Genomic DNA, 18,843 nt, shown 5'->3' with positions numbered 1-18,843 from the left:
TATTGGGTATGAAGACTCCTTTATCTGTTTTGTGTCCCACTCTTCCAGAATTTCTTCTTCCCCCACGGGTTTTTGGCTGTACATGCTTCATACATGTGAATGATCCAAAGAAAACCAACATGGATCCCAAGGCTACAAAGGGAATATTTTTGGGGTACTCTCCTACACAAAAGGGGTACAAGTGTTATGATTCTGTCTCCAAGAAAAAGTATGTCACCCGAGATGTAGTCTTTTTTGAGTCTCAACCCTATTTCCAGTCTTCTCAGAATCCTCTTCAAGGGGATATTAGTGGGTTGGAAGACGATTCTCATTCTCCCTTCTTTTTTGTTCCCCTTTTATCACCTTCTACCACTCCTAGTTGTGACATTCTGGGTCAACCTAGTGAGGCTCCAACTGTGCCAGTTACTTCTCCTGATACAACAGATGCTCCTGAAGTTTCCAGTAGGCAAGAGAAAGAGATACTTACATACAACAGAAGGAAGAAGGGCCCTCAACCTCATGATTGCAACCCGTTGAACTCAGATCAATCTGTCTCTGCAATCCAAGATAATTCTGACTCACACACTTCGGATTTGGATCTTCCTATTGCTCTCCGTAAGCCTGCTCGTTCTTGTACCACCCGGCATCCCATAGCTGATTTTGTTTCTTACTCACACTTATCTCCTGCCTATCACTCATTTGTGTTTGCTCTTTCCTCTGTATGTGTCCCTTTTAGGTACTCAGAGGCGACATCTGATCCAAGGTGGAAAGAAGCCATGAATGAAGAGACGAAAGCCCTAATGAAAGCAAGAATGTGGGAATTAGTAGACCTGCAGAGGGGAAAGGCATTGTTGGGTGCAAGTGGGTATTCACAGTAAAGCACAGGGAAGATGGGTCAATTGAGAGGCACAAGGCCAGACTTGTGGCAAAGGGATTTACACAAAAGGAAGGAATTGACTACGAAGAAACCTTTGCTCCAGTAGCAAAGCTCAACACAATCCGGGTTCTACTGTCACTAGCAACAAATTTCTCTTGGGAACTCCATTAGCTGGATGTGAAGAATGCCTTCCTAAATGGTGATCTTCATGAAGAGGTATTCATGGAACCTCCACCAGGCTATGATGTTGGAAAGAAGGTGTGTAAACTAAGGAAAGCATTATATGGTTTGAAGCAGTCTCCCTGGGCATGGTTCGAGAGATTTTGTATGGCCATGAAGAAAGTGGGGTACACTCAAAGCAGTGCAGATCATACATTGTTTACAAGGAGACATGATGACAAACTTACGACACTCATTGTTTATGTGGATGATATGGTGATGACCGGAAATGACTTGGAAGAGATGAAGAGGTTGAAGGAGTTCTTAGTTTCAGAATTTGAGATCAAAGACTTGGGAAATTTGAGATATTTTCTTGGGATTGAAGTTGCTAGATCAAGAGAAGGAATCTACATATATCAGCGGAAATATGTGCTAGATCTCCTAGAGGAAATATGCATGATGGGGTGCAGGCCAGCAATCATTCCAATAGAACCGAACCATGTACTACAAGAATCAATGGGTGAGGAATATTGTGATAAAAAGAGGTACAAAAAATTGGTAGGAAAGCTGATATACTTATCCCTTACTCGGCTAGACATTGCCTATGCAGTGCATGTTGTCAGTCAATTCATGCACTCACCAAAGATCCCTCATATGAGAGCAGTGGAAAGAATTCTCAGTTACTTTAAGACTTGCCTAGGGAAAGGAATTCTATTAAGGAAAAACAACAGACTTGAAATTGAAGCCTACACTGATGCAGATTGGGCTGGGTCTGTTGGAGATAGAAAATCAACCTCAGGTACTGTACATTTTTGGGAGGAAACCTGGTCACATGGCGCAGTAAGAAGCAGAATGTAGTGGCTAGATCAAGTGCAGAAGCAGAATACCGAGCTATGGCACACGGGGTTGCTGAACTCTTATGGATCAGAACTCTTCTTAATGAGCTTGGTATTAAGGCTGAGGGTCCTCTCAAGCTGTATTGTGATAATAAAGCTGCTATCAACATTGCTAGCAATCTCGTGCGGCATGACAGGACAAAACATATTGAAATTGATCGACACTTTGTCAAAGAGAGAATTGTCTCGGGAGAACTCTGTGTGCCTTATACTCCATCCGAGATGTAAATTGTAGATGTATTGACTAAAGGTCTGGCAGCAACAAAGTTCAGGGACATACTTGGCAAGCTAAACATGATTGATATCTATGCTTAGCTTGAGGGGGAGTGTTAGAATGTTAGAATGAAGTCTCTTTGTATGAGTGTTCGGTTGATAAGAGTTCTTATTCGCCCATACTTAAGTTTAAGTTATCCTGTAACTGGGCCTGTGTTAATGGGTCTAAGCCCGTTTAATGTTTTAAGTTAACTGGGTGTCCCATCACTAATCAGGGGCATTCCAGTAATTACTTGTATCATTGTACTACATTCAAATATAAATAATAGCATGGTCGACTGGGCAGTTCAGTTCGACATTCACAGCATACCAGTGGTGTTCTCCTCTCCTCTACTTCAAGTACAACTCTCAAGCTCACAGAAACGATTCTTAAGTACTTGAAGACTTGCCCAGGAAAAAGAATTCTGTTCAGAAAACACAATAAAATTGAAATTGAGGCATATACTGATGTGGATTGGGCCGGTTCTGTTGGGGACAGGAAGTCAACTTCTGGGTATTGCACGTTTGTTGGAGGGAATCTGGTTACATGGCGGAGTAAAAAGTAGAATGTGGTTGCTAGATCAAGTGCAGATGCTGAATTTCGAGCTATGACTCATGGTGTTGCTGAACTTCTGTGGCTTAGGACCCTTCTTAGTAAACTCAGGATAAAGATCGAGTGTCCTCTCAGGTTGTACTGTGACAACAAGGCTGCCATCAACATTGCAAATAACCTAGTGCAACATGATAGGACGAAACATATTGAGATTGACCGACACTTCGTTAGAGAAAGAATAGTCTCAGGGGAACTCTGCATTCCTTATACTCCTTCCGAGATGCAGATTGCAGATGTGCTAACAAAAGGGCTAGCTTCAATGAAATTCTTGGACTTACTTGGCAAGCTAAACATGACTGACATCCATGCTTAGCTTGAGGGGGAGTGTTGGTTCGGCTGATTTAATGTATATAGTTGTCATTGTTGGGTCATAAGTCATTAGTTATTGGGCCTAAACTTGTTTAATGTTTTATTTGTCTAGGTGTCCCATCACTAATCAGGGGCATTCTAGTCCATTCATGTAACACTATGTAATAAACATATATATAAGATAGTAGGGTCGGCTGAAAGGTTATGAGCCACCATTCTTAAACTTTCTCCTCTTCTTCTTCTCTTCTTCGGCTACTGTGTTCCAGCAAACACACATGAATGTTCCAAAAAGGTTTTGGATGGATGCTATACTTGCAGCTGCTTATGTCATCAAGCGCATGCCTTCTAGAGTGCTGAACTACATGGCCCCTCATCAGTTGTTGTTCCCTCAGTCCCCTTTATTTTCCATTCCCACGAGAGTTTTTGGTTGTCGTGCCTTTGTCCATGATTTGTCACCATCTCGGGGTAAGTTAGATCCTCGGTTCATTCCTTGTATCTTTCTGCGGTATCCCTCCTCTCAAAAAGGGTATCAGTGCTTTGATCCCGTTAGTCATAAGTTTTTTGTCTCCATGGATGTGTCATTCTTTGAGTCTGAACCGTTCTTCCCTGCTTCTCCTCGGGGGGAGAGTAGTAGTGTGGAAGAGGAGAAGCAGGTTCAGGTCCGCCGAGTCTCTTTACCTTCTATTCCGGACCTTTCTCCCTTTCGTGTCTTCCAACGTACATGTTGTAGAGATCAGCAATGTGATAGAGATGTGGAGCAGCCAAACATTGAGCAACCGACACTGTTGGACTCCTAGGAGGTAAGTCCAAACCCTATTGCACCTATTGATACTCCTACTCCTACTGTGGATGACCTTGCACTACCAAACACCCCATTACCCAGTATGTCTCCTATGATCACATTTCCCCCTCATACCGAGCCTTTCTATTTGCAGTTGATTGCATCCCTGTTCCCAAAAATGTTGTAGAAGCCTTAAAATGCCCTGAATGGATAGATACTATGAAGGAGGAGATTAATGCTCTCCATAAAAATCAAACTTGGGAATTAGTGGATCTTCCAAGGGGGAAAGACCCAGTGGGGTGTAAGTGGGTGTTTATAGTTAATCACAAGGCAGATGGGACAGATGAAAGGTACAAAGCAAGATTAGTAGCCAAAGGGTACACTAAAGTGTACGGGGTTGACTATGATGAGACTTTTGCTCCAGTAGCGAAGACGAACTCAATTAGGGTCCTCGTCATTAGCTGCTAACCTTGATTGGGAATTGCATCAACTGGATATAAAGAATGTTTTTTTTTTTAAATGGTGACCTAGAAGAGGAAGTATACATGATTCAACCCCCTGGCAATCTATGATTCAACTTCATCGGGGGTTACACCAACCCGTAGCACAACTGGTATGGGAAGTGAAAACATGGTGTTTTTCATGCCCATTACCCCTTTAAATGGTCTAAACCTGGAGTGGGCTAAAAGTGTAAAAGTTTATGTAACCAGCTTTTCCCCTTACTGTTACATAAAGTTTTTCACTTTTAGCTCACTCCAGGTAGTTTAGACCATTTAAAGGGGTAATGAGCATGGGAAACACCATGTTTTCACTTCCCATTACTAGCTGTGCTACGGTTTGGTGTAACCCCCGATGAAGTTGAATCATAGTTTGCCATAGAGTATTGCTGAATCAGACGAAATCCCACACAACTACACAACAGCCACAATCAGAATACCAATCCCCAAGAAATTTACTTCTAGAATGTGGAAAAAACAAAAACTGCTGAAATCAACTCAGTGATGGTTCTGCCATTAGAATAGTATACTAGAAGTTTGACTACAACACATGCAATCTAACAGTCTAGCATCTAAACGAAGGTATAAAACCAAAAAGGTAAGGCCTTTACACCATTGGCCATAGAAAAACACAAGAACACATACCCTGTCCAGCACGTGTACGAAGGTGCCAACCCAGAAATTAACTTCACAGCATTGAACAGATGAGGAAGGGAGTCTTTACTGCATCGCTGTTCTTCTGCTAGGATTTACTTGATGTTACGACCAAGGAAGAACCCAAAGGAAGAAGCCGCAAGTGGCCTGCTAGGGTTTCTCTGTCTTCTACGTCCAAGAAATCAAAGAAGAAAGAGGACTAAGCAGGTTCAGATGGGAGAAACAGATTTTTACAGCCCAAAACCTGGCTCTGATACCATGTAATCATTCATGGAGAGAGAGACGAGAGAGAGAAAGAGAAGAGAAGAGAAGAGAGGAAAGAGGAGAAGAGGAAAATATGATTGAGAGACACAAAAAAACCTCCTCTGGTGGCCGCCAATTTAGTTATTTATATTAACTTAATATAAAAGGAATGGGAGATTACAAGTATGCCCCTGGTGGCACTCCCTAGTAACAAGCTAATAAGAAAGAAAGAAACTAACTAGCTGACAACACACTAACAACAACTGTAAAATAACAATTAAATAATCCTCACAACAGAAACCATTAACTTAGTTATTTAAAGCCTCTCTGACTTCTACTTCAATCTCCCTCTCCAGCCACCTAACTGCCCTCTCACTCTTTTTTTTTTTTTTTGGTTTCTACTTCCCCCAGGGAAATCCAGCACCACTGCCTCTCTGAGTACTACTAAATTTTGAATACTTCCCCAGTTCTCAGTCAACTCCTCCCCTACTTGTACTCTTGAAATCAGATTTCTCCTTTTTCTCCCACTTGCGAATGCGTGAAAGAAAGCTGTATTTTTGTCCCCCTCCTTTAACCACAGTGCCCTTGATTTCTGCCTCCATCTCACCTCTTCTCTCATCAACAACCTGTCTAACTCCCCTTCCAACCCTTCTTTCTCCAACCTAGCTTCTCTTGGAAATATCTCTTTCTCCTCCTTTAATCTGTCCAGCCTAGCAATCTTTTCCAACACTTGTTTTTTCCTGCCTTCCTCATCCCCTAATTCTCCCTGTCTTCTTCCTTTCAACTCTTCTTTAACTGTCTTCTCCATCTGCTTTCAGCTCCACCCACTCTCCCCCATCCTTCCCCCATATCTCATTCATCACATTTATGTTGAAAACCTCTAGTTTTGTTTCCTATAGGACGGCTACATCAGGCTTCTGCTTCCTAATTAATTTGTGTACTAGAGCTCACCTATTCTTCTCCTTTAACCCCTGGCATTCCAGCTTAGCAACTTCATCCTTCCTCATCCCCCTTCTCTATATGGGTCCCCTCGGTTTAACCCTCACTCTTCAACTACAACTTGATCCTCCTCTGCCCTTTCTTTGTTCCATCTTTTCTCTTTTCTTTCTTCTCTTTTTTTGGCCTTCTCTTCTATCTTCTTTCAAAATGTTCGAAGGCTATTTTAGCAAAGCCCTCTCTTCCCCTAGAAGCATAGTCTGAGAGATTTTCCTATTGTGACCTCTTTGTCAACTATCTTGTTCAACTCCAAGTTCTTCTCTATGGCTTAGGGGTGTAAACGGATTGAATTCGAATTGGATCAGGCCATATTCAAATTTGAATCTGATTAGAAAATCCGATATCTGAATTCGATTCAATATCTGATGGGTATTGAAAATTAATATCCGAATTCAAATCCGATTAAATATTCGAATATTCGATTCAATTAATTAATTATTTTTGATAATTAATAAATATATAAAATATATATTTTGTTGATATAAAGTATATAAATATATAAATTATTCATATAACTTAATTATTATATATATAAATTATATAAAATATTTTATATATTATATATAAGAATTAAATAATCGGTCGAATTTGGATATTTGTCGAATCAAATCAGGTCATATCCGAATTTGAATCCGATTAACTATTCGGTACGAATAGGATATCTAAGTTCAACCGATTAGATATTCGAATTATCTAAATTCGATTTGATTATGTCGAATATCGAATTTGAAATTGGATTTTCAAATACCGTTGACACCCCTATTGCGACACTCTCCTCTTTCTCTCCTTCTCCCCCCTTTATTTCTTTGCCTAAACCCAATAACATCCTTCTATTATACACCATTTTTTTTCTCTCTGAATTCCTCTTCCTTCCTCTTTCTTTTTCTTTTCCCTTCACGCTTTCACTGACCCTAGATTCCTCCTTTTCACCTTCTTTGTCAATTCTTGTCACCTCACTAGGATAGAGGAAGTGGGGGAAATGATGCTTACCTCTTTTGATCTGTCTACTACTATAGGGTCGAAAGACTGGATCGTCGCTTCGCCCTTTCTCTCTACTTCAACTTGAGGTTTCCTTATTCTAGTTAACTTCCACCTCCACCCTGCAACTCTTCTTGTTCCTCCCTCCTTTTACCACTATCGTTTCTTTTCCGTCCTTCCCCATATTTTGTTATCATCCAAACCACTCCTCCCTCCCATTTTTTTTCTTCTTGACCCCCTGTTTCTTTTGTTATTTTTTGCTTTCCGATTATGCCCCCCTTATTTCACACCTAAGCCCATAGAGAAGGTATTTTTTTGAGTTCCTCACCCCTTTGTGGGCCCCGCTACTTAAAGCCCCCTTTTTTGACTCCATTATCTAATGATTCCTCTTCTTTGTCCCTCTGACCTTTTGAAGTCATTCCAGCTCCTTCCCCACTTAATATTTCATTTTCCATGTTAGATAAGTTAAAAACCTTGTCACGCGATGCCCTTTTACCCCTAGACAAATTCTCTTCGTCTTCTTCTTCCCCTGATTGCCAATTTGTCTCTCCTTCTTTTATCTCCCTCCCTTGCTCCGGTTGAGACTGCCATCCCTTCCCCTGCACCTTTTCCGAACTGGTTTGATCGCAGAAACTTCTCCGGCCTAGGAACGTGATGTCGTGGTCTTCTACTAGGATCCTCAAATCATATATTTCACCTATGAAATTCATATTCAGCTTGTTTGGAACGTCTTATCGCTGAATTGCAGGAAACCCCTGCAATGGTTTCCTATGGCCTCGAAGGTCTTTATACTCCAAACATGCAAGGGATTTCCTACCACATCGATCCAGACAGCCCTTCTCTTTCTCCGGAATGGCAGAGCTCAAGCCGCCAGGAACCACCAGTCTAGTCTGAGGTCAAACTCCCTCTCATTCGGTCTCTATTGATTGATAACAATCTCTTCCATCGCTTTTATATGAAACATAAATAGGAGCAGCCTGCCATTTAGTTTTCTTACCCCCATTAACTTCTCATTTCCCCACTCTATCTTCGCCCAGGTTTCCACCTTCTCCATTTCTAAATCTATGCCAACAAATCTTCCCACTAAACTTGCCTCCAGCACTTGCATCCTCTCAGCCATCTTCCTAACCCCCGGACGTCCACCTCAATCATGCTCTTCCTCCTCTCATCCATATTCCCTAACCCCCGAATGTAAATGATTCTAATAGATCAACCAAATAATTTATTACACAAATGAAAACTAATATTTAACTTCATGTTTGAAAAGAACATTGAGCTGGCTCAATGTGGCAATTATGTCCATTAGATGGGCAGTGACATTGCTACTCCACATATCTTCAATATTGTCACCAACTTACATAGTTACATTATAATACTATCTCTTATACTACACATAGTACTGGTAGTGTTCATTGGAGAATGTGTCAATTCCAGTAAAATTTTGTGTCAACATCTGTGGAAATAAAAACATGTCGTGGAAATATTAAGAAATTTATGTGCATTTTAAACCATGCAAAAAAGACCCATAACCTGTCTTTTCCAGTCTCTTCATACACTCTATAATACAATAAAGCAAAAGCTAAACCAATACAGAAGAATCCATTTCAACTCACTCTTAATTGCTGCGCTCTTGGCCAAAGAGTTGGCATGGCTGGATGATTTCTCAATGTCTAACCTGGTTGAGCAAGATTTTCTGGACTGCTAATGATCTAGCCTATATAATACAATGATTATGCTCCTGTTGATTCTCTCCATTCCTGGCCAAAGATGTTTGTTTTTCTGGGTTATCCTTTTCATGTTCATTGCTTTCTAATAAAATTTCCACATAACAGCTTATGGACAGGACTTCCCTTGGTCTTCCTCCCAAATCACTTGCTTTGGAGATTGCACAGTTTTACACAGATTTGTACATGCGAAGGTCATTTCTTGCATCTATTTTGCCTCTCAAACCCAACCTGATTCTCTTCCTGGGTGATTATTTTGATGGTGGGCATCTCTTGTCAGATGAAGAGTAAGTAATTGGAAATTGGAGGTCACTTTTAGTTTAGCCTCTTTTTTTACTGTTACTAATGTTTTTCTAATTGCTTTTCATATTTATAAATGAGTTGCTCCTTGATATGGATGTTTTTATTTTTCATTTCACTGAATATCCCAAAAGATAGTTAAATAGTGCCACAGTAATTCATTGCTTGAATGTGTGATGACATATTTCAATGTATAATGGCTGGAAATTTTAACAGAGGTGAGGTGCTGAGTTAGCAAAATCTAAGAAAAAAGAATGAGATTTAAGATATATAAGGGCTTGGTTTTGAACCAAATGGACTATGACATTAATAGGCAAGTTTTAAGATGAGATTCGAGGGCTTAAGGTGACTGAAGACAGCTTTAAAGGGGTTGTAAGTATGAAATTACTAATTAGGCTTATAACCGTAGATGGAAATTAAGAAATCAAAGAAACTAAAGAATAAGGACATCACCAGAATTTGATCAGGAGGGCTCAAAGGATTACTGAGAATTCTATTTGGTGGAGTTATTAACTATGCATTGCAAAAAGAAGAATAACTGGTAGGCTAGGAGGTTTTAGCAACAGAAGGAAATATAAAATGTAGAGGAGATGGCATGCGGTTTATAAGATAGGTAGCAGTAAGAACAACATCACCCCAAAATCTTGTAGGAACATGTGAGACAAACAAAATGCTTCTTGCAACTTCAACAATATGTCTATTTTTCCTTTCAACAACTCCATTTTGTTATGGGGTTCTAACACAAGAGCTTTGGTGAATAACCCCCATGTCAGAAAGATACAAGGATAAGCTCTTTTCAAAGTACTCTTTTGTATTGTCAGATCTGAAAAGTTTAATTCTGGTATCAAATTGGGTTAAAATAAACTCATGAAATTACCTCACAAGTCTTGGAACTTCATCACGGGATTTCATCAGGTATATCCAAGTAAATCTAGAAAATTCATCAATAAATAGGACGAAATATCTGTAGCCCCCCATAGAAGATAAGTGGTAAGGCCCCCACACATCAGAGTGCACAATGTGAAAAGGAAAAGAAGATCTTTTATTTCTCACAGGATAATTGTTTCTACAATGCTTTGACAACTGATATGACTCACAATTGAGACTGGACACACTGACTCCCTTAAACAATTCGGGAAGTAATGACTTAAAGCAGAAAAAGGTAAATGACCAAAACGACAATGACTCAACATGATTCGATTGACAAACTTCGAAGAAGTAGAACCAAAGGCAGCGTTCTTGGGATAATCAAGGCATTGGCCAAGAGTGTCGAACAAGTATATTCCGTTCGCTTCATGGCCACTCCCCCTCTAACACTCTAAATCATTTTATTAACTTAATCTTTGAAATATTAGAGAGGGGCCCTTGGATGGGCAAGAAATTACAAAACAGAGTATGTAAGAGTATGGGCCTAGAATAAGGCCCATTACAAAGAAAAAACATAAACATAACATAGAATGACAGCTTATGGGCCGTTCGGCCCATCATTCTCTACATAAAATAAAAACAGCTAATATAGATAACGAAAAACTTAATTTTCTTGAGAAACAATATCCAAAATTTACAATGTCCCAGAGCCAAGTACCTCTCTTTCACATCCTCAAAATTAGGACTCACCATTTGAAATCTTTCCTGTAGCAAGTGTATTGGCCATCAAATTAGCATATTTTGGATTCCATCTAAACGAAATCTTTGTTCTGAAAGCTGGGGAACGTATCTAATATGATTCTCTAATCCTTGGGGAGAATGATTCTATATGTTGAAGTACTATGGTCTGCCTCTTCCTGGAATCATATATCTTTTCAGTCTTGGTATGTGGTCATTGAAAAGATAAAGAATATCTTGTTGGGAAAATCTACTTTTTCCTAGGATTTGGGATGGAACTAGTTAAATCTACCTTGTCCAACTGCTAAATCTATTACATGTTTAGTACTAAGTTGTTAAGATGATAAAACACATTAAAAGAACTCTTGAAGGTGTCAAGTAGTTTAGCTGGTAAAATCTTGGGGAGTTGAATCTGAGACCTGGTGCTGAATCTTGTGTTCATTGATTATAGCTACTGGCATGGAGCTCTGAAATGGGAGTTCACTGCAAGAGGGTTTCTCTCTCCTTATCTTGCATAGTTTGTCAGGATGGAGAAGGGTAAGAATGTATCACAGGAAGGTTGAGCACCATAGGCACGGTTTCCTTCGGCTCCTTCGAAGGAAGATGACTTCTCATCATACAGGTATAGTGAATGCTTCTCCTAGTATTTTTCATATACTCAGGTAAGTGGGGACTGTTCTGAGCATGCAACTAACATGCAACCATCTTTTGAAACTTCATCCAGCCCACCTAGCAGTTGATACTGGGCAACCTCTCCACCTTCACAAAGTCGGTCATCTCATGAACCATTTGAATCAATACGGGGAGATAGCATAGTGGTAGGGAAGAGTTTTAAAGATAAACTATTGCAACTAGTAGATGAGTCAAATAAGTTGAATTGGTACAAGGATGCATATATCGAGTCTCAGATGGATTACACAACCATGACATCCCATGATGCTACCATTGCTGAAGATGCAAAGCTCTGTGTCCATTCCTATAGTCTAAAGGAGTGCATCTGTCATCCATGGCGTAATATGCTAATCAGTATGATTTTGGGTAGACCTTTGAGTTATCATCTAGTAGTCTAGATTATACAACAGTTGTGGAAACCATCTGGTTCTCTGGATATCATCGATTTTTCCAATAATTTTACTTGAAAGAAGAAGAAGAAGAACTGTTTACTGTATTACAGGTTTGAAGAGAAGAAAAGAGAGAAAGAGAGAGAGAGAGAAAAAGAGTGAAGAGAGGAGAAAAGAAAGAAGGGGTTCAGTGGTGAATGATCTTCTGCCCCATACACTCCTTTATTTATAGCTATTAGGATCCTTACAAAAAAAGGAAATAAACAAAAATTAGAAACAATAAGGCCAACCATCTCAACTTAACAAAAATTAGAAACTTCTAATAACAGAAATTAGAAACTAAAGAAATTAGAACTACTAAAAAGAAATTAGAAACAACTAGGTGTGGGTATGAAACCACACACACTAGAGCTTGAGTGTGGGTATGGAACCCCACACTCGTGGCTAACCAATTATTTCTTCACTCCCCCTCAAGTTGGGAGTAGATATTTGTCATTCCCAACTTGTGTAGATCTGTCTCCAATTTGCCTTTTGTGACTGCTTTGGTGAGGAGATCAGCTAACTGCATGTCTGAGGCAATGTAAGGAAGGCATACTTCTTGAGATGCGACTTGCTCTCGGATAAAATGTTTGTCAACCTCGATATGCTTAGTCCAGTCGTGCTGTATTGGGTTGTGGGCAATATTAATTGCAACTTGATTATCACAATACAACATCAGATGCTTCTCATAATCAACCTTCAACTCATTAAGCAAGGATCTCAGCCACCATGGATCTGTATTCCGCTTCTGCACTGGAGCGAGCAATAACATTTTGTTTCTTGTTTTTCCAGGAAACAAGATTTCCCCCCACAAATGCACAATATACAGAGGTGGACGTCCTATCATCAACACATCCAGCCCAATCCACATCTGTATACACTTCTCACACTATCTCTTGTCAACAACTGTTGTCTCACAATGTCATATTCAGAGTTCAGACCAGTTAGGAACTCAAAAGCTCTGTTAGTTTCAACCTACTTTCTATATGTTTGTGCATCTTTTTGACTCTCCCACTCAATTGTTTCAGATGGTCAATTTCATGCCACAGGGATTTTAAGGTTGAAAAGTAAACAGAGACCTACTTCTCTCCTTGCCTCAGATTTTTAATCTCACATTTTAGCTCATAAGCCCTGGCAACATTAAGAGGCTGAGAGTAAGTTTCCTTCATAACATCCCATATTTCCTTAGCTGTTTTGGCCCACAAGTAGTTTTGACTAATGTGTGGACGCATAGAGTTGCACAGCCATGTCATCGCCAAAAAAATTTTCTTGGACCCACCTAGCATAAGTGGGGTCCTCCTTGGAGAGTTCCTTCACATCCCCTAGCAAGAAGCTCAATTTTCCTCTACCCCCAATAGCCATCATGGCTGATTGGGCCCATTCCAAGTAGTTTGGTCCATCAAACTTAACAGTTGTAATATGAAAGGTGTTTTCAGTCATGTTACCTGAACCACCAGTCCCAAAAGCACCTTCCCCTTGGTTCTTGTACTCCATTCTAAGTTAAGAAGAGGCTTTAAACTACTGTGACAAGAAAAGGCTGATAACAGCCAACCTAGGACAACGATTTTGCAGTTAGATATCAGTCAACTACTATCCTGAGATTGATATCAGCCTTGGACTGATTGATATCAGTCCTGAGATTTTCTATCCGTACCTCTCTGAATGAATAACAAAGTCTTTTTAAGTATCAATCTCAAGAAAAGGTACTTACTTTATGAAGAAAAAAGCCCAGAAAACTGATTGCTACTTTCAGTCTTCAAACTTGATCAATCGATTACTGTCAGCACCTTGAATTTTGATCAAAGAACCAAGAAAAAAAACTGATCGGCACCTCCAATCTTGATCAAGCATCGATTTTGATCACTCAATTCCTACCTGATTCTTCCTGATTACAAGAAGCTCTCTCCAATCTTAGGACAGCTGCTAAAGCCTTCTTGTAACCTCCAAGAATCAGCCGAAATAAGGATATTTCTGAACTTTCAGCCCTAAACAATTCTCATGTGGTTGGCTGAATTAAATCCACATGAGAAACCCTAGATCTAAGGCTCTGATACCAATTTGAAAGAAGAACTGTTTACTGTATTATATGTTTGAAGAAGAGAGAGAGAGAGAGAGAGAGAGAGAGAGAGAGAGAGAGAGAGAGAGAGAGAGAGAGGGTTCAGTGGTGAATGATCTGCTGCCCCATACACTCCTTTATTTATAGCTTTTAGGATCCTTACAAAAATAGGAAATAAACAAAAAATTAGAAACAATAAGGCCAGCCAGCCCAACTTAACAAAAATTAGAAACTTTTAATAACAGAAATTAGAAACTAAAGAAATTAGAACCACTAAAAAGAAATTAGAAACTACTAATAAAAGAAATTAGAAACAACTAGGTGTGGGTATGAAACCACACACGCTAGTGCCTGAGTGTGGGTATGGAACCCCACACTCGTGGCTAACCAACTATTTCTTCAATTTTTATATTTTTAGATTTACTCAGTTGGAGGATTTTAATAAAGCAATATACAAGGGTCCCTGGACGGTAGCAAATCATTATCTGTCATTAAGTAAATGGCAACTGTCTTCTAGGGCTGCAAGGGAGAATATCAGAGCTGCCCTTTGAGTATTTTGACTTTAAGGTCCTTCAGATCATTGGTAACAGTTTGTTGACTTGTAAAAACTGGTGAAGTTACACTCTCATCGACAAGAGGCAAAATGCCAGAATTTGCAATGAAATAGATATCAGGAACCCTCTTTGCACAAGAGTTAAGATTGATGGTCAGTGGTATGCTATGATGTATGAAAAGTTTCCTCTTATTTGTTTTGGACACAGCAAGATAGGGCATCGAAAAGATCATTGCCCAAATGCAATTTCTCCTCAATCAGATCAAACGGAAACCTACTCAACACAGGGGCAGTTGGGTCCACCAGTCCATGTTCCCACTAGACATGTTAAAGATAAATCAGCACACACAAAATGACAGAAATAACCTTATCAAATCAAAATAGGACTAGCGGACATGGCATTGTCAAGTTTTGGAAACTTCTGGAGGATACTAATTCAGTTCCTCCAAAATTGAAGAGACGCCCATAGCTATACATCAAGAACCATTTAAGAAGGTGATGTGAATTCAGTCATGCAGGATCTTCTCCAGCACAAAATTTTTGCAAATCTTCATATGTTTCGTCAAATAATGGTTCATCACAATCTAATCAATCTTGTGTGAAGATTCAAGCACACCCAAAGCTGGAAAAGTACTTTTGCATATGATTGTTTCTTCTATTGTGTCAAGAAGGAATCAATGAATTCTTTTGGCTTCCTGGGGGTTCCTGTCAACTTAGTTCAAATCAGAGAAGAAAAGCTGAGAATGAAAGTGTGTTCTCTCTTCCATCACACGCCCAGAATTGATTAACTTATATAAGAAAGAATACAATGTTATGGAAATGACAGTTGTGCCCTTATCCTACAAGAAAGAATAAAACAAAAGATAGTGTACATAAGTTACAACATAAAGGAGTGGTCCCAAGAGCCAAAAAAGGAAAGAAGATGTAAGAAACATAAATCAGTCTCTACACCCCCCTCAAACTGATGCCGAGGTACGAGCATCAGTTTGTCAATTAGAAACTAGTAGCGAGCATGGGTCATAGCCTTCGTGAATATGTCAGCAAGTTGTAGGGCAGAAAGACGTGTGGCAGAGATATGTCTCCAACAGAAAACTGGTCTCTAATGAAGTGGCAGTCAACCTCTATATGTTTGGTTCGCTCATGGAAGATTGGGTTGGATGCAATCTTGAATTCTTGATAGCACTCACATTGTCAGCATAAATAGGGATTGGGGATGACAAGGAGATGCCAAGGTCATCAAGGAGGGCTCTTAGCCATATAATCTCACTGCTGATGGATGACATAGCCCTATACTTAGCCTCGATAGATGACTTGGAAATTGTCGGTTGCTTTTTACACTTCCAGGATATAAGAGAGTCACCAAGAAAAACACAACAACCAGTAGTGGAGTGCCTAGTGTTTGAGCATCTTGCCCAATCAACATTTGCATATGCGGATAAGCTAAGCGAAGGAGATGCAAGAAAGAAAATGCCATTCCACAATGTATCTGATAATGCGAAGGATTGCAATCATGTGCAGTTGTCGAGGAGAAGAGACAAACTGACTGACCACTTGGACAACATAAGAGATATCTGGACGTGTCATGGTGACGTAGATCAAACTACTGACAAGCTGTCAATAAAGAGTGGCATTTGCTAGGGGGTCCCTATCATCCTTCGAAAGTTTTAGATTCATCTCAAGAGGTATGTCAACTTGTTTGTCATCACTCAAGTTTGCAGATTTCACTAGGTCCATCGCATAGTTGTATTCGATTAACAAAATACCCACAGGGAGAGTGAGTAACTTCTAGACCCAAGAAATAAATGAGATGACCAAGGTCCTTCATCTTGAAAGACTGATTGAGAAGCTATTTTAGAGAGGAAATACTCTGGTTGTCATCACCGGTGATAAGAATGTCATCCACATAAAGAAGTAATAATGTTATTCCTTGGGGACACCTCGATATGAACAATGAATAATCTGAAGAGCTCTGGGTGAATCTTGCATCTGTGATTATTGAATGAAATTTCTCAAACTAAGCCCTGGGAGCTTGTTTAAGGCCATACATGGACTTTTTGAGTCGACATACCATGGTAGAACTATCATAGTATCCCTGTGGAGGCTTCATATAAACAATTTCCTTGAGGTCCCCGTGCAAGGAAGCATTTTTGTCATCCATTTGATGAATCTCCCAGTGTTTAATTGCAGATATAGCCAACAACAAACGAACAATGGTCATCTTAGCTACAGGGGCAAATGTCTCATCATAATCTATCCTGTACTCCTACTTATACCCTTGTGCCACCAAACGTACCTTGTATCTATCAAGACTCCCATCAAATTTGAGTTTCACTGAATATACCCACTTGCTTCCAATAAGAGAGGCATCTAGAGGGGTAGGAAACATATCCCAAGTGTCATTATCAATAAGAGCTTGGAGCTCAGTATCCATTGTGTTAAGTTGACTGTTTTTATGTATTGTTGGTTCGGCTAATAAGTGTACATGTTAGTTAGTAGTGGGTTTTAAGATGTTAGGTACTGGGCCTTTGTTATTGGGCATAAGTCTGTTTAGTGCTTTAAGCAGTCTGGGTGTCCCATCACTAATCAGGGGCATTCCAGACATTTCATGTAACTCTGGATTGTAATCTACTATAAATAATAGTATTGTCGACTGGGTTACTCAGTTCGACATTCTCAGCACTTGTTTGCCTTCACCTCTCTTCTACTACTTCAGCTACAATCTTTCAGCAAACATGGTATCAGAGCTTTGAGCGATCTTTTGGTTACAGCCGACGCCAACTCTTCTCTCTTGCTTTCTTTCTCTCTTTTTTTTTCCTGGTTGCTGCAGAAAAACCCTAGGGTTGCTGTAGAACAGAACAGGGTTCGAACCTAGGGTTTCTCTTGGCTGTAGGGCACAAGGGAAGTAAGACCCAGAAGTTGTCCTACTAGACTGCTTCTAGTAGTTAGTAGCCATTCGACTGCTAAGAGAGGTCTGTATAGGACAAACCTAGATTGAGGACTGATTTCTGCAGTCCTAGTATTGGTCGTAGGGGTGAGTGTTTTGGAATGGTAGAATACTGATATGTTTCATTCTATTGCCAATGGGCATATTTTTACAGTAAGCTGCTGCAATAAATAGAAAGAAAGAAAAATAGAAAGAAAGAAAAATAGAAAGAAAAGAAAATAGAAAGAAGAAAAAATAGAAAGAAGAGAAAATAGAAAGTACAAAAATAGAAAGAAAAAACTTTCTAAATCAATCCTTCCACAATCCTAGGAATATATACAATTCTATTTTCAGATCTGAACCAGTAGCCCCACGTTTTCCAACACTCCCCCTCAAGCTGGTGAATAAAGATCCTCCATTCCCAACTTGGCTATAATTCTTCGAAAGTCTATACTATTGAGCCCTTTAGTAAGTACATCGGCCAGTTGTCCTTTTGTAGACACATAGGGAGTGCAATCAACTTGTTGTCCAGTTTCTCTTTTATAAAGTGTCGGTCAATTTCGATGTGCTTTGTCCTGTCATGTTGAACAGGATTGTGAGCAATATTGATGGCTGACTTGTTGTCACAATATAGTTTCATAGGCTCTTCTCGTGGAATCTTCAGGTCCTCTAAAATTATCTTCAACCAGAGTAATTCACACACTCCTTGTGCCATAGCCCTGAATTCTGCCTCTACACTTGACCGAGCCACTACATTTTGCTTCTTACTCCTCCAAGTGACTAAGTTTCCTCCTAAGAAGGTACAATAACCAAAAGTGGACCGTCTATCTATTGGATATCCTGCATAATCGGCATTTGTATATGCTTCAAGAGTCAGTCCTCCATTTCTTCTGAATAAAATTCCTTTTCCTGGACTGGCTTTCAAATAGTGCAGAATTTGATGAGCAGCCTGCAGATGAACTTCTTTAGGGTTATGCATAAATTGACTTATTACACTTACAGCATATGCAAGATCCGGTCGTGTATGTGCAAGATAAATGAGTTTTCCAACTAGTCTTTGGAACATCTCCTTGTCTACACTTGCATTCTTGTTGGCTTCTCCAAGTTTATGATTGGGATCTATAGGCATGGAAGCTGGTTTACATGCCATATTTCCTGTTTCTCTCAAAAGATCAACAACATACTTTTGTTGAGAGATAAAGATGCCTTGTTTAGAATGTGCAACTTCAATTCCGAGAAAATACTTTAGTCTCCCCAAGTCTTTTATCTCAAATTCTCTGGCAAGGCAGTTTTTCAATGCTTCCTTCTCCTTTTTATCATTCCCAGTAACGATTATATCATCCACATA

At 39.7% G+C, this 18,843-nt stretch overlaps 1 protein-coding gene across 2 annotated transcripts in view; it reads left to right on the top strand.

Annotated features, from left to right (window-relative positions):
* LOC148844442 (Calcineurin-like metallo-phosphoesterase superfamily protein) overlaps positions 1-18,843 on the top strand; it is a 154,005-nt gene that overhangs the window by 27,258 nt on the left and 107,904 nt on the right. For both annotated transcript variants that reach the window (XR_016103479.1, XM_088958747.1), the window contains exon 3: positions 9,067-9,245. Coding sequence is in view for 1 of the 2 variants with exons in the window: in XM_088958747.1 (XP_088814873.1) it covers positions 9,067-9,245 (179 nt within the window). In the remaining variant the exon portion in view is untranslated. The remainder of the gene's footprint in view (positions 1-9,066; positions 9,246-18,843) is intronic.

This window comes from Nelumbo lutea, chromosome 8 (genome assembly GCF_056320005.1).
Source record: "Nelumbo lutea isolate HS-2025 chromosome 8, American lotus-T2T, whole genome shotgun sequence".
NCBI lineage: Eukaryota > Viridiplantae > Streptophyta > Magnoliopsida > Proteales > Nelumbonaceae > Nelumbo > Nelumbo lutea.
The sequence above is the reverse complement of the archived record's forward strand: the minus strand, read 5'-3'. Positions and strand labels throughout refer to the sequence as shown.